A 14539-nucleotide genomic window follows, 5' to 3' on the forward strand; every position below is an offset into this window, starting at 1 on the left:
ATCCAGATGTATCAGTACCTAAATGTAGAGATTTATGTCAGAACATAAGAACTGAAACTAACGGAGGCAGCGAGACGACAACATTTGACAGGGGCTGAACTGACTGTCTTCAGTGGGAGAGATAAAAGCACGGATGCCTTTCTCCAGATTGCCAAAGGATAAAAGTGACCTAATTTTTTTGATGGTGACAATTCTCAGCTGGAGAACAAAAAGCAAGAAGCAAAACTAAGCAACTGTTTTCTGACCGAGCCTTAAACAGCGCCCCCCCGAAAAAAACACACAAATAAACACGAGTCAGTGTGACGTGTCAGAGCAGCACCTGGTCTTCCGTCCCAGCAGTAATTCAATCACTGATTAGATGGCTGGGCTGCAACCAGCAGGCGCTCTGTGTCCCGAGGACACACACACACACACACACACACACTGTACACAATGACAGAAAGATATTCTACCACATAACTCATCTGTTTGGTTCCATTTTAGCTGCTCACAACTGTAGCAAACACAAACGTCTCTGATAGGTGCCAGCATTCCTGTTTGGTATATTTTTCAAACTGTTGAGAAATGGATGTATTATCGATCTGGAACCTGGATGTGTGAAAAACTTGGTTCATTAAAGATTAAACTATTTCAGTAAGAGTCACCGAGCAGTTACACCACAATAATCGAATCAGAAGTTAAAGTGATAATGACACAAAAAGACATTTATGTTTGTCTTGTTAATTTTTATGGAACAAGCAGTGGTAGATACACAGAACATCTGCAGTGGAGAAGCAGGTCACGATGCAGCAGTTAAAACTAAATCGATGCTTAATAATGAATTAAAAACAGTAACTGCAGTAAATCATTTCCCAGCATTCAGGTTTGTCTTCAATTGTGAGGGATTTAACATTTAACAGTTAAGGGAGCAAATGTTTGACATACCACTTAAAGTACACAAACTTAATTCACTGATCAACCAATAAGTAATTTAATAAACAACTTAGATAATGAGTATCTTAAGGTTTGAGAAATAAAATTAGTGACGTTACCATTGGAGGCTTAAAGAGATTTTGAAAAGTCTAGTTTTCAGATTTTTCTGACCAAGCAATTAAAAGTATTGGGAAAATAAGGACAGATGATTGGCTAATTAAAGTAATTAGCATTAGTTGCAGACTGTTCTTATCCCTGTATCCAGTAGTTAAATCGACTCAGTTTCAATCTGTCTAACATTAGAACAATCTAAAACCACAGATTTTTGAAAAGGGTTAAAAAGTTGTGAAAATTAGAAAGCGAATAAATCATAGAAAACGTTAAAACACAAAGCACAAAAACCTGAAACAGGTCAGACGCTGCAATGTGACTGAGCTGAAGCAGAGAGTGAGTCAGACAAAAACACTGATGGAAAATCACAGCTCACTCACTTCTGGTACCTGCTGGGATTCACTCATTATTGTAGAACAGTGGTACTGCGGTGAGTCAGTGCTTTACAAAGAGGCAACTGTCAAATGTGTAGGACAATTCAAACGTTCAATGCCAGGGCAAAATCTTGAAATCGATCATATGTGTGAAACATCCTCGCAAACAGCAGCTCAGTTATTTTCCAACAGTCCTGGCAGCTAAAGCATTATCACAGCTTTTCTGGTCATATTTGTAGATTCAAATGTGTCGCTGTTATGTTGTTAATTATTTGGTTCAGGTCAACTATGGTCTCAGTTAAATACTGAAAATGTCAACACTGAGTACTATTGCTATTACAATATTTGTAATTAAATTAAAGAGTTTTTCAAAATAGTTGCTATTTTTTGGAAAGTGGACATTGTCATCACCAATTAATTCATACAATTAACCCTACACCCCAAACCTCAGCCTGTGGCTTCTGTTCAATAAAATGATGTCATACTTTCAGACGCCACATGTCCAGATCCTTCAAAACCATTCGGCAAAGCACATATAAAGTAAACATGCATATTTTGAAGGAGACAGGTTTGAAATATCTGCTGCAGCAACTTCACCTCTTCACACGATTACTAAAAACTAAAGCTTTTCTTTATCATAACTTCACCCACAAACTCTACAAAGTGATACTTCCCAAAAACTAAACTTGACCTGAGATAACAAACTAATACAAGATCTACCATCAAGGCATTCACTACACAGATCCAGGATCAGGGCTATTCAGATGGGAGTTGTTCCCTGGTCACAGTTACAGAGTTTGTATTTCCCATTGTTATGTGTTTGCTTGTATTAAAATGTCAGAAGTCATATTTTTTCACAGTTTAGAAGTTAAAGCTTGTTGTTGTGATCAAATGGAGTAAAAGTGTTATAAAACAATAGGCTCCAGTCTGTGAGTGAGGCTGAGTGTGTGCAGGCTGAGGGTTGGCAATGGGAAAGGTATAATGCAGTCATGCTGACGGGGAGCACAGTGTGTGTGTGTGTGTGTGTGTGTGTGTGTGTGTGAGTGAGAAAGAGAGAAAGAGAGAGAGAGAGAGGGAGAGAGATAGAGAAAGAGCGAGAGAAAGAGAGAGAGAGAAAGGGAAACAGAGAGAGACGAGAAAGCAAATGTGTGAGCAATAGGGTACCTGTGCGCGTGTTGTGTGCGTGTGTTTGTGTGTGTGTGTGTGTGTGTGTGTGTGTGTGTGCGTGCGTGTTATGGTGGCTGTGCTGACTGCAGCAATGCGCCAAGGAGAATGGAGGGGGAATATACCCTACAGAGAGTGGGAGGGAGGGAGGAGGGGAGGAGGAAGGGGGGAAAAGAATAGGAAGGGATGAGGCGAGTGAGTAAGAGTGAGGTGTGCGTGGGTGTGTGTGTGTGTGCGTGTGCTTTTGTGGTCTAAGTGTGATGAGAAGAGCAATCTACACCAACTACCACATTCATTCATCTTTCTCCTTCCTTCTCCAAATTTGTCCTCTTCTTCTCCCTTCCTACTCTTTACAGCCTTTGTGTGTGTGTGTGTGTGTGTCTGTGTGTGTGTGTGTGTGTTCAGGTATCTGCAGCTACGTGTGTGAGTGTGTTGCTGTTGAGAGAGATAAAGTGTTGCAGTGATTTCTAGAGGGACAGCCACAGGCAGCCTCTGAACTTAGGTTTACTACAACAGCGGCCTCTTTATCTGCCGCAGATAAACTGAAATCCACACACAGTCCCTTCAAAATAAAAGGACCTACAATGATCATTTCTCTCTTTGATTCTGGAAAAGGGATGTCTGGAAAAGAAACATGCCATTAAAGTTTCTTTTCTGGCGCGTTGCTCGTCGGGTTATTGAAATACATAAATCTCTGTTTCTGTGGTAGTCACATACGAACAGACTTTAAGAATGTTACGTCTGTTCGTTTTTCTGACTGAGGCCGGGTAATAAAAGCTGAAAATGTGAACACTTAAGATGGCAAGGGTATCTTTGATTTGTCCACCCACGGCTGAGTCATGCAATACGCCCACGGAATTTATTGTAGGTGTGCCTGTGTGTGGGCGTGTGTGTGTATGTGTGTGTAGCATCCCAGCATGGCAGGAGAGATTTGTGATGAATATCATGGTGCGCGTGTATAGTGGTGTAACGTGTGCAGCATGCAAGTAAGATTTGTGTGCATGCATAGGTGTGTATTCTTGTGTGTGCACCATTTCAGCGTGGGCTCTGCTAGCTCAGCACTTTCAGTCAGCCAATTAATTACAGAGAAGCGCTTGAGACAGGACAGCATGTAGAACACACACATCGACACTGCTACACACACGTACGCGCACACTGCACATTACACACACACACAAACTCTTCCCTTCACTCAGACAAACATTTGTCATCACTGATGCAACAAATGGCTGAAGCAGAGCTGCATAAGGCTTGTTCATTATGAGGGTTTCATGATGTTACACATCTTCATCTTCTGTTGGGTAAAAGCAGCCACTGCTGGAACACAACAGTGATTCAACCTGTAACTGTGTTAGAGAAGCTTTTACACTGACTGTTTCCAAGCAGCTCTTTACTGGTAAAAAACTTTTTGATTCATAGTACGTGATGCTTTTTGACACAATGGTGGAAGAAGAGGAATTAACAAAAAAGTGTTTAAAAATGAACTAGTATATAGAATAAAAGAAGCAATTGTAAGGAAGACTAGAGTTTGGTTAAATGTTGTTTTCAGAAATTATGTAGGAAGGCCACAGGAAGAGCTTGTCTTAGTCACACGCTCACAACAATAGGAAAATGTCTAGAACATGTGTGGATGCAGGAAGCAGCACATTACGTATAAATTCAGCTCCAAAAATCACATGTTTTTGTTTACAGCACATCAACACCATTAGCTCTCAAATCTGGTCTGTTGGCTCATCTTTCTCATCCTGAAATATTTGTAGATGTTTTGACATTTCCCTGTGTACTAGGATGAATACAATTTCGTCTTGTGCGGTTTTCTTTTGCATTATGTTCTTTAGGTGTACCTGAATTACACAAAAAAAGACGGAAGGAAAAAGAATGAACATTTTGGAGATGACATGTGAGGGGATCTCAGTCCTTGAGTGTCATGCTACTCAAGTTACTCAGGTGTATTGGGGTAGAGGATACAGTGTCTCCTCCTGAAATGTGAGTAAATGTAGGAATTCTATCAAACAAGAATGCCTTGTGCAAAACACTACTTCCTCACAGCACACGACAAACACGGATCTGTTTGTGTAATAAAAAGGGGGAATAAAAAGTACAATAAACAAAGAGGAGTTTGGCACAACCTTCAAAAACTTTAACTCACTCAGCAGTAAATCCAAGACAAACCAGGTCACTGTGCTGTAAGATGGATGAGTAATCTTCGAGAAGTGTAGCAGAGTAACACCGGAGTAATGTCCGCAGCTTTAGGTTTTGCAGTTAAGAGGACAAAGTGGGAGCGTCTTTACCTTTAAAGCGCAGAAGATGCACGAGTCCTCCATGCACTTGTGTGTTGTCAGCTGTCGAAAGCTTCGGCGAAAGATGTCGAGATGCCACAGAACCTGGGAGACGAAACACCCACAGAAAAAGACAATAAACCCAAAGCTTCCACATCGGAAATTCACCATTTCTACATTAAAATGTGATTTGTATTGAAATCTGGAGTGAGTAGCAGACCTCTTCTGTAGACCTTGTTTTAATATATCACATTTTTGGGTTAAAACTGTTTTGCAGAATAAAATTGTATTCCTTTTAAACATAAATACACTATAGTGGCTGCTTATTAAAAAACTCCTTTAAAGCCACAGATGAAACCTCAGCAAAGAGTGATGGCATGACAGCTTGGGGGTTTCCCAGGTGAACAGCAGCGACTGACAGCGACTGACAGAGCAAGTGATGGACGAAGGGAGATGTTATGATGATGAGCCGAGTTTGAAAAAGATCTGCTATAAACTACTTGAAAAGGTTTACATGCTCCGAAGTTCAGAAAACACATCACTCTCCTCATCATGTCCATTGCCTCAGCTCCTCTTTTCAGCCTCTGTCTGCAACCCTGTCTCTTGAAGGCCCCACTCCCTATAAACCCTCTGCAGTGATTGGTCAACAAACAACAAGCTGACGAACAACATCTCGATTTGTAAATTTAGGTCTCTTTAACATATGTCTCATACTTTACAATTAACAAACATTTCATCACAGTTTAAAGCTCTTTTCTATTTTCATAGGTGAGTGATGCGGTGATACAACCATCGTCTCCTTCCACTCGGGAACCTGCAGTATACAACCAATCAAACAGCAATCAATATTCTCTCACTAAAATCACATGGGAGTCAATCTACTGTGCACCAAAGTATCTCCATGCAATCTCTGTATCAATCATATACAAACTCAGCTGGTTTTTAAAGTGACGATGAGCCCGTCCTGACATGATGAACGTGAACCAGGATTATGGTCTTGCTTTAGCTTCAGCCACATTCAGGTACAGGTTGACTGTTTTATATGTTTATAAGAGGAATAATGCTACAATCCTGGTGTCTCCATTATAGTGAACTATATCATTTTATGTTTTTTCTAACTTTTGTTTTCTAGGTTAGAGTTTCCTGTCCCTTTAAAAATAATTGAGCGATACTCGCTGTTCTTAAAACTGAATCAAATGACTTCCAGTAATGTGAGAGCGTTGCAGAGAATCCACACCCCCGGCCTGCAGCTCTGTGTGACTTTGGGCAATTTTCAGCTAATTGTTCTTCCCAGCATCCAATGTGCTTTCTACTTTGTGTACAGCAGCAAAATACAGGCTGAGGTGGATATTTGGGCAGAAAAGAACTAATCACAACCCCAAAGACACAAGGAAAAAGAGATTACAACTAGTGGAGAAGTGATCTACATGAGGTAGACATCTTTCTGTCCTCTCTCTCCTGTACATAATGAGAGGAAAGAGCTTTCAGTAAATTCATTCAGCATGCTGTAAGGTAATATTGACACAATAATGTCCCTTAGGCTTCGGCTGGACTATGCAGCACTTATTCAAAGGAACACACACACACACACACACACACACACACACACACACACACACACACACACACACACACAACACATTATGCACGTGCAGTTTACAAGCCATATTGCAAGCAGACCACTTTTTGCACACAAAATCCTAACATATATGGCAACCTTTGCAATACTGGTGTGCACTGTGTGTGTGTGTGTGTGTGTGTGTGTGTGTGTGTGTGTGTGTGAGAGTGTGTGTGTGTGTGTGTGTGTGTGTGTGTGTGTGTGTGTGTGTATGAGTGTGTGTGTTAAGGACAGAGTGATAGGTGGAGGATAGAGGGGGTGGAGGATGACAGACTACATGCTGACGCCAGTGTATGCGTTCTATCTCTCCCCCTCCGCTCTCTCCATTGCCCCTCCTCTCTCTGTAGTTTCTTTGGTCGTGATGAATCGGCTCGCTGCACAGCACTGCAGCAGCCACAGGGAGGGCACACTCTCCCCATGCCCATCTCTCTTTATTACCAAGTATCTGTCCGTCTATCTATCTATCCAACTCTTTTTCTCATCCTCTAAGTAGTCTTTCTCTCATCTTCTACCATTTTTATCATTTGTTTCTCTTTGTTTTCTTACTTTCGTTCTATGGCATGAAAGTTGTGGAGCAACTGCAGGAGCTTCTTGAAGGAACTATTGCAAAAAAACTAACAATCAATTGAGAAAACGAGAAAAAAAAGATGGAAACATACACGGAAATGGAAACTGACGTCATGATCTTGAGTATTTAGGAAGCCACCATCTTCCATTACTTCAGTAACAGATTAATGTAATCAAAGATGCTGGTTATTCAGTGGTTGTGTTGTCATGTATAAGGTGGTCCTGTCTTGTTTTTTTTGTGATGTCAAATAGAGTTAAATCAAATATTAATACTCTTGTTAAAATTTGCTCTTACTGTCTCAGATCAAAACCATTTAACTGGCGAAACACGGTGTGGCTTTTATTGTGAAGCAGCCACAGGAAACACCTCAGTGAACCCTGAGTATAATCTGTACCGGCTCAATGAGAGTTTCCTGTGTTATTACACCTTTCTTACTGTTTCCATGGAAACTGCAGGCGTCATCAAAACACCCCGGCCTGACATTTTAAGGATTAGAAGGGTTTCTGGAGTAATACACCTCGCCACTGGAATGAACCACGACATAAAGTGAAATTAAGATCTCTCCCTCCTCTGAGGGACTTTAAAGTCCCGATTAAACCCACTGATTAACGGCAACTGTAGCCACAAGTCACAATAATGTAATAATAGTAAAAGGTAAAAGTAGAGAAGAGCCATGAAGTCATTAAACACTAAGACTTACCTACCAGGAACTACTGCTCCCACAGATCATGTAAAGGTGCAGTATGGATATATTGATTATGAATTCAGCTTTAAATTTGTAAGAGATGGTATTATTATTATTTTCCATCAAAAGAGTTACTGATCAGATCGACTGAGTGGTCTTGTTTTTAAGTTGTTTCGTGTAGGAGTAGGTTTCCTCCCCCAGGGGACGGCCACACAGTTTCGGAGGAGGATCAAATGTAAGTCAAAATATATCATTAGTTATCAGAATAACATCAGGTCAAACAGCCTTGATTTGTGATAAGGTTGAAGAGAAAGTTAAGAGTGATACAGTCGTTTTGGGTGATTTTACTGTTTTACCCATTTTCCCTGAGTCAGAAACGAATAAGTGCTGCAGAACAGCTGAACTCAGAAGACCTTGTTGAGTATTTGGTGCAGTACGAAGTGAAATAACGATATAAGGCAAACTTTTCTCAGTTATTAAGTGTGTATGAGATGAAACAGCATAATCATGGGCCTCCTGAATATCATCACGAGACCTAAGGTGAGGTGGATGAAGGCCAACAGAGCCAAACTTACACATCCTCAACTGCAGAATAATACAATTTGTTTTCTTGAAAAAACCCCGATCTTGATCTTAATTAGACTTCCTGAGCAGGTAAGGTTTAACTCAAATACAGTATAATAAGCCTAGTTGTTGTTTTTTTCCAAATGCACATATTATAACATTTTTACCGTATATAAAGTTCAGTTTATTCTTTTAATGATCTGAAAATGTGAAAAAAATGCAATAAATAAATTCTGTTCCTTATATGCTATTCTTTTCATTGAAGTAAAGGGTCTCTCTGACAAAGAAGTAAAACAACATTCACTAGATTTTAATTTATGACTTAATAGTGCACTGAAGGCTAAGATAAGTTTTCCACTTGAAAAGAACAGTTATTTACTACTTAAATATGCATCACTGCACCACTAATGCAACAAAATTATAAATAGGGATTAATCTGAAAAGACAAAATATTCCATGCTTTAATCATACAAACATAAAGAGAATTAGAGACACAGACAGTAACGATGACTTGTTGTTTTGTGGCTGATCACGGAGGGTATGTGTTTCAACTGATCATCGTCCAACGACTCTTATATGAACCCTTGTCACATTCTGACAAGACAACATTTCTATTAATGTAGACGTTAAAGGGATCGGATCCATTTAATCTGACAAGCTCTCACCCTCAGTCATGATCTGCTCTACATGACTGATGTGACTGTTGGTTGGTTTCTAACTTTGAAGGCTACAACTCCTGCTGTTCTACTCCTCTGATACCACACAACGCTGTGGCATCTCTGTCCCTGTGAGTGTTGAGTATCAGATGAAGCTGTTTGTGCACTTCTGGCCTTAGTGATCTGTCAGTCAACAGACCCTCTTCATAACAGATAATTTAACTTGTCACCGTTGTTTATGATTACAATAATGATGGCTGTGTTGTATTCAAGTGTCCCCGTTAGCCACGAGTGTGACAGTGAGCCAGCACGCCTTTTTCTACTGTGACATCTCAGATAGCCTCGGTAAAAATAGCCTTTATATTTGCCACTCTTGAAAATGATGAAGCTCAGCGTTCCCTGACCTCCACATCGACCTTCATGCATACTCCTGATCCTTTCATCAAGCCTTGAGTATTTGTAGAGAGCACTCCCGTTTGCTTTTGAACTCCTTGATCTATTGTTGAGTTTTACTTTTGAGTACAAGCACAAACATCCTAGGATGATGTGGAGCTCTGCAGGATGCATGGCCTGCTCCCTGCAAAATCCTGCATTGCAGCTTATCTATACGGTTTATCCTTTGAGGAATCACTGGAGCAAATCCCAGCTGCTACTGGATGGGTACACAACCTGGACAGGTCCCTATAGAGCGTCAACATACAACAAACATTCAATTAAAATGACATTCATATCTACCATCGATAGAATCTCTAGTTATCCTAAGGAGTATATCTTCAGAGTTCAGAGTGTGGGAGGAATCCAGAATACTCAGAGGAAACACCATGCAGACACAAGGGGAACATGCAAACGCCACATAGACAGGCCCTGGCCAGCCATCATGTTCCCACCCAGAACCTACTGGCTGTGAGTTGACAGTGTTAACCACTGCACCGCGGTTCCACCCAGGACACACACCTTCAAACAAGCAATGTAAGCAGCAAAAGATCCTGTTTTCTTTCAAATATTTGGTTGTCTGAAGAAGCGGTTTATCAGAATCAGAATCAGAATTCTTTTTATTGCCTTGTATATTTTCACATACAGGAAATTGCCTTGGTGTGCTGGGGGAGTTTATGCAGAGGATCGCACCGGCAAAAGTACAAACAAAGGGTATTTGGCAAGAACATGTCAATCGTGGTGGGTGACTCAGTGTATATATGGCTGTGGCCAGGCTAGGACAAAAAATGGGGAATTATATTTAGGCAAAATGTTGGTTTGATCACATTGCTGTTAGTTTTTTAAAAGCTCGTGCCAGTAATCGCTGAGAACATCTGGCTCGGATGGTTTCAAGCACAGGCTTAGTTAGTTTGCTCTAGGGCTCGGTCGGGTTTGGGCTAAAAAACTGCAGCCCCAGCCACACTCTGCTGCAGAGCCACAGTTGAACACATGAAAATACTATATCGTGAATATTTTTACTTAGTATCCAAGTTAACACTTAACAGTTTGTGTTGTAGTTCATTGAAGTGAATGGATCATACTGAATATATTTTTAGGTTTGTATATGTATATATTACAGGTAGGTTTGTAAAATAGTTTAGTTTTAGAAATGTAACTTTGCATAATTGACTAAATGGCATAGCATAAACATTTGCCCAGGTTAAACCAGCAGATTCAGTTACAGGGGGTCTGTTACTCAACAGTAACGCAGGCCTACACACTCATGCGTCAGTATTTATTTCATATAGTAATGTATCAGTAAGAGGGACCAAACTCTGACATAATGTTCTTTACCACACACACACACATGCTGCTGCTGCCAGATTCTGTAATTCCTTTTTATTTTTACCTGCGTTTACGGTAAAAAAAGTTGCTGAGCACGTATAAACAATTTAGCTCACTGCACCTTCCTTTCCTCACATTAAATTACACCAAACAACTGCTGCTGACGTTGGCGCCACCCAGCAGCTCCACTGCAGCAGCGGGGGGTTAAGTGCCTTGCTCAGAGGGGCCCTCCGGGGCGAGGAAGCAGGACAGTGTATTTCACTTAATTATAGTGCGATGCAGTTTCAGAGCATTAATCTTTACACTGAAGAAACAAGTTTTAAGGCAGTTTGAGGATATTATTCATCAGAAAGTTTTTCCGCTCCACCAAGGTGAGGAATTTATCCTTTTTGTGTCATTGCAAATGTAATGTCTTAATTTCCATTTTACACTGTTTAGCATTTATACATTTATAGACCAAATCACAGACCAAACGAAGAAATTAATCAAAAAAATGAATCATCTTAAGTCGCAGCCCTACTGCTATTAGAAAGAGTCTGTCCTAAACCTGAACTTTGACCTCGAACTTATTATCTCGATAATAGAAGCACACATGAACACAAGCACATAGACGCACTGAGAGAAACCTATTGTGAAACAGCCACAAAAGCATCTCAGTACTTGAACATTCTCTCGGTTCCTCCTCAATCCTCTTTGTCCTCTCTTCTTGGTGTATGCGTACATGTGTATGTCCTTGAATTGGCCCACTTTTCTCTCCTTTTCTCAGACATTCTTCATTTCACAAATAAACTTCATGTCCTTCACTTTGTCTTTTCATGTCTCTCCCTCCTTCTCTCCGTCCCCACCCTCTTTCTCTCCCTGTCTTCCTCTCTATCTCCTGCTTTCACAACAAATACACATTTCCCCTTCTTACCTTATTTGCCTCTTTAATTCCACTCTTTCTCCGAGCAGTAGCTCTTTCAGTCCTCTCATCAGCTTTTTCATACTGTATACTCCTCATCCCTTTTTCTTCTCTTCTCTTCCTATGGCAACTTTTCCTCCTCTCATCTGCTCTCTTCAACACCCCCTAAGCTTCTGCCCCATCACCTTCCTCCCTCTCCAGCTTACTCCAACCCCTCTCTCTTCTCTACTCTCTCTCGCTCTCTCTTTTTCAAGCCAGTAGTCAAGAGGCATGTGTGTGTGAGTGTGAGTGTGTGTGTGTGTGTGTGTGTGTGTGTGTGTGTGTGTGTGTTTGCCAGCTGGAAGTCTTGAGAGGAGTGAAGAGAGTGTGTGTGTGTGTGTGCATGTGTGCGTGTGTGTGTGTGTGTGTGTGTGTCGGTGTGTGTGTGTGTGTGTGTGTGTGTGTGTGTGTGTGTGTGTGTGTGCGCGCAGAGAGGAGATGCAGCAGCAGCGGCGCAGTGTAAGCATCTCCACACACAGACTTGGATGTCTACACCGAAGTCCGACCGGCAGCGGTGCCAAAACCCACCGAAACACAAAAAACACCCGTTAATATGGTGCTAATCTCATCCCTGTCGCATTCAAATACTGCAGTGGGAGGGGAGGAGAACTGCGAGTGCAAAAATGTGTGTGTTAGCATTGTGCATATAGTGGAGATAGCATAATGTATTCCTTGTAAGAAAGTAGTGGCTATTGTTTCAGCCAATCGTGCAAACCATTGCATTGGCTCATTACTCCGGCACAGTGGATTTTTTAAGAAAACAATTAAGATCAGTTGCATCTTTTGTATAATTATATTTACACCGAGACCAGATCATCAGTGCAGGAACTGTGTGTTTTGGGGAATAGTGTGTATCTGGATGTTATAATGACGTAAAATCAATTACATTGATATCAATCAACCACTTTTGGCATTGGCCTGATCTTCAGCATGTGTGCGAAGATACCCATGTGTCCCCAAAGCTTCCAAATACAGTGAATTTGTCGCTTATTAGTAAAAAAAAATCACTAATAATAAATACCAGACGTATTTGGAGACTTTAGACCACTGTCACACTTTTCTTGAACTGGTTTTGTCGAAACATCGGCCTGTGGATTGAGGTCAAGTCACTGACTTGGCTTGTCAAGATCACTACACGGTTCTAAATGTGTCCATGAAAAACATGTCACTCTCCAAATACTTTCCGACTGCCCTGAATTTGTGTGCGAGTGTTTATCCGACTGACCTGCAGAGCGCTGTTGAGGAAGCAGCTGTTCTGTCCCGGCTCGTTGCTCAGGCCTTTGCTGGGTGCAATAGAGGTCATGGTTCTCGGGGTCACCAGCCCCTGCGCCGCACCTGCTGCTCCGCCGCCCGACGCAAAATAGTTCCTCTTCCACGACATCCCTACCTGGACGCCCCTGTTTCCACGCTGAGGCGGGGAAGGGGCGGGGCAGCAGACCAAGCGCCGGCCTCTATGTCACTCCCATGAGAGAGAACGAGGGAGAATGAGAGAAAAGCGGAGGACAAGGAAAAGGAGGGAGTAAGACGAAGGAGGTGGCGGCGGTAGATCAAGGAGATGTGGTGTGTCTTGAACGGGGATTTGGCACCCATACACCCCTCCCCCTCTTCAGCCGTGTTTTCACTTAAAAATCTGTCCACTTGCTGGCGCCAGCAGTCGGCTTTTCCTTTTTCTTTTTTTAGCTCCTTGGGTTTAGCGGTTCGTGTCTGAGGACATGAGAGCGTGTCCAAGGCGTCCTTGGGCCGGTTCTGTCGGATAAACGTTGATGAGGCAGCGCTGGTGCTCCCATGTGGAGACTCCTTCAATACTTTCTTCTCGTTTACTTTGCCTGTAAGACACAAACACCAAGCTGTTAGCATTCATTTGTACCTTTAATAGATTAACACCACACATCATCATTTTTAACGTGAAACAGCTTTAGTCAGGGTTTTTACCAGATGTCATCTTTGGGTCTATTTGTTTTGGATAGGAGCTGACCTCAGCACATCATTAGATCCCTGTAAAAACTCACTGAAACTAAATATCGGAGACACAAGCCAAGCAAACGTTGGATGGCAGCTTGGCTAGCAACAGCTCTGATATATCCACTGAACAGCGTGGGAGGAAAACAAACATCACTGAACTTTTTGCATTCGTTTGATTGAGCTGCAAAAGTTGCATTTGTGCATTTAAACTTAAAAAAATGTTGACATTAATTAAACGTGTTTTGACCTGCTTACCATACTGCGCGAAGTTCCCCAAGTAACTTCTCAGCAATGCAATTGAAAACTGGAGCTAAAGTTTGACACCATCTTTTGCGCTTAAAGATTTACCCACTGCTACTGAAAGTTATATCTGACTCTGATCGATGGCGACATACTCTATATTCTTCCGCTTTTTGCCCATAAAGCTGGTTGGGTGTTAGCTAGCTAACACTGCTAAACTAGCTAAATTTAGTTGTATGTAGCAGATGGGAAACAATGAGGATTACAGCAATTGACTTTTAAAGTGTTGCAAAAGCTAACGCACCAAAGTAGCACTTAGTAAACTAACTTTGCAGCTCTAGAGTTTTTTAATTGTTTATCCCATCATTATGGTTCTATATATACACAGTCTAGTCTCAGCAGCCATCGATTGCACCAGCAAACCCAGCTGTTCACAAAGTTAGCAAAACAGTTAGCAGCTATAGCCAGTAAACACAGCTGAAAAGAGAAGCTAAAGAGCTGATGTTGCCGCATGTCTTCAAAAAGCTCAATGTTTACCCACCGCCCCAGTGTCATTGATTAACACAGCTTTTACTCTTTGATTGCTTTTGCACTTTGAATAATATTTCATCTTGTATCATCTTATTCGTCGGGGTAACATTACATCAGTGCTGTGGCACAGGGACGGCTAGCAGAAATCTGTTGTGTCATTTTATAATCGGTACTTAG

The 14539-nt window shown here is 41.5% G+C and overlaps 1 protein-coding gene across 1 annotated transcript in view; it reads right to left on the minus strand.

Moving 5' to 3' along the window:
- Positions 1–13010, minus strand: part of usp54b (ubiquitin specific peptidase 54b) — a 36337-nt gene extending 23327 nt beyond the window's left edge. The window contains exons 1-2 of the mRNA XM_053414359.1: positions 12855–13010; positions 4853–4945 (exon numbers count right to left, since the gene is read on the minus strand). Of these exons, the coding sequence (XP_053270334.1) occupies positions 4853–4945; positions 12855–13010 (249 nt within the window). The remainder of the gene's footprint in view (positions 1–4852; positions 4946–12854) is intronic.
- Between the last annotated feature and the right edge of the window lie 1529 nt (positions 13011–14539).

This window comes from Pleuronectes platessa, chromosome 21 (genome assembly GCF_947347685.1).
Source record: "Pleuronectes platessa chromosome 21, fPlePla1.1, whole genome shotgun sequence".
Classification (NCBI taxonomy): domain Eukaryota; kingdom Metazoa; phylum Chordata; class Actinopteri; order Pleuronectiformes; family Pleuronectidae; genus Pleuronectes; species Pleuronectes platessa.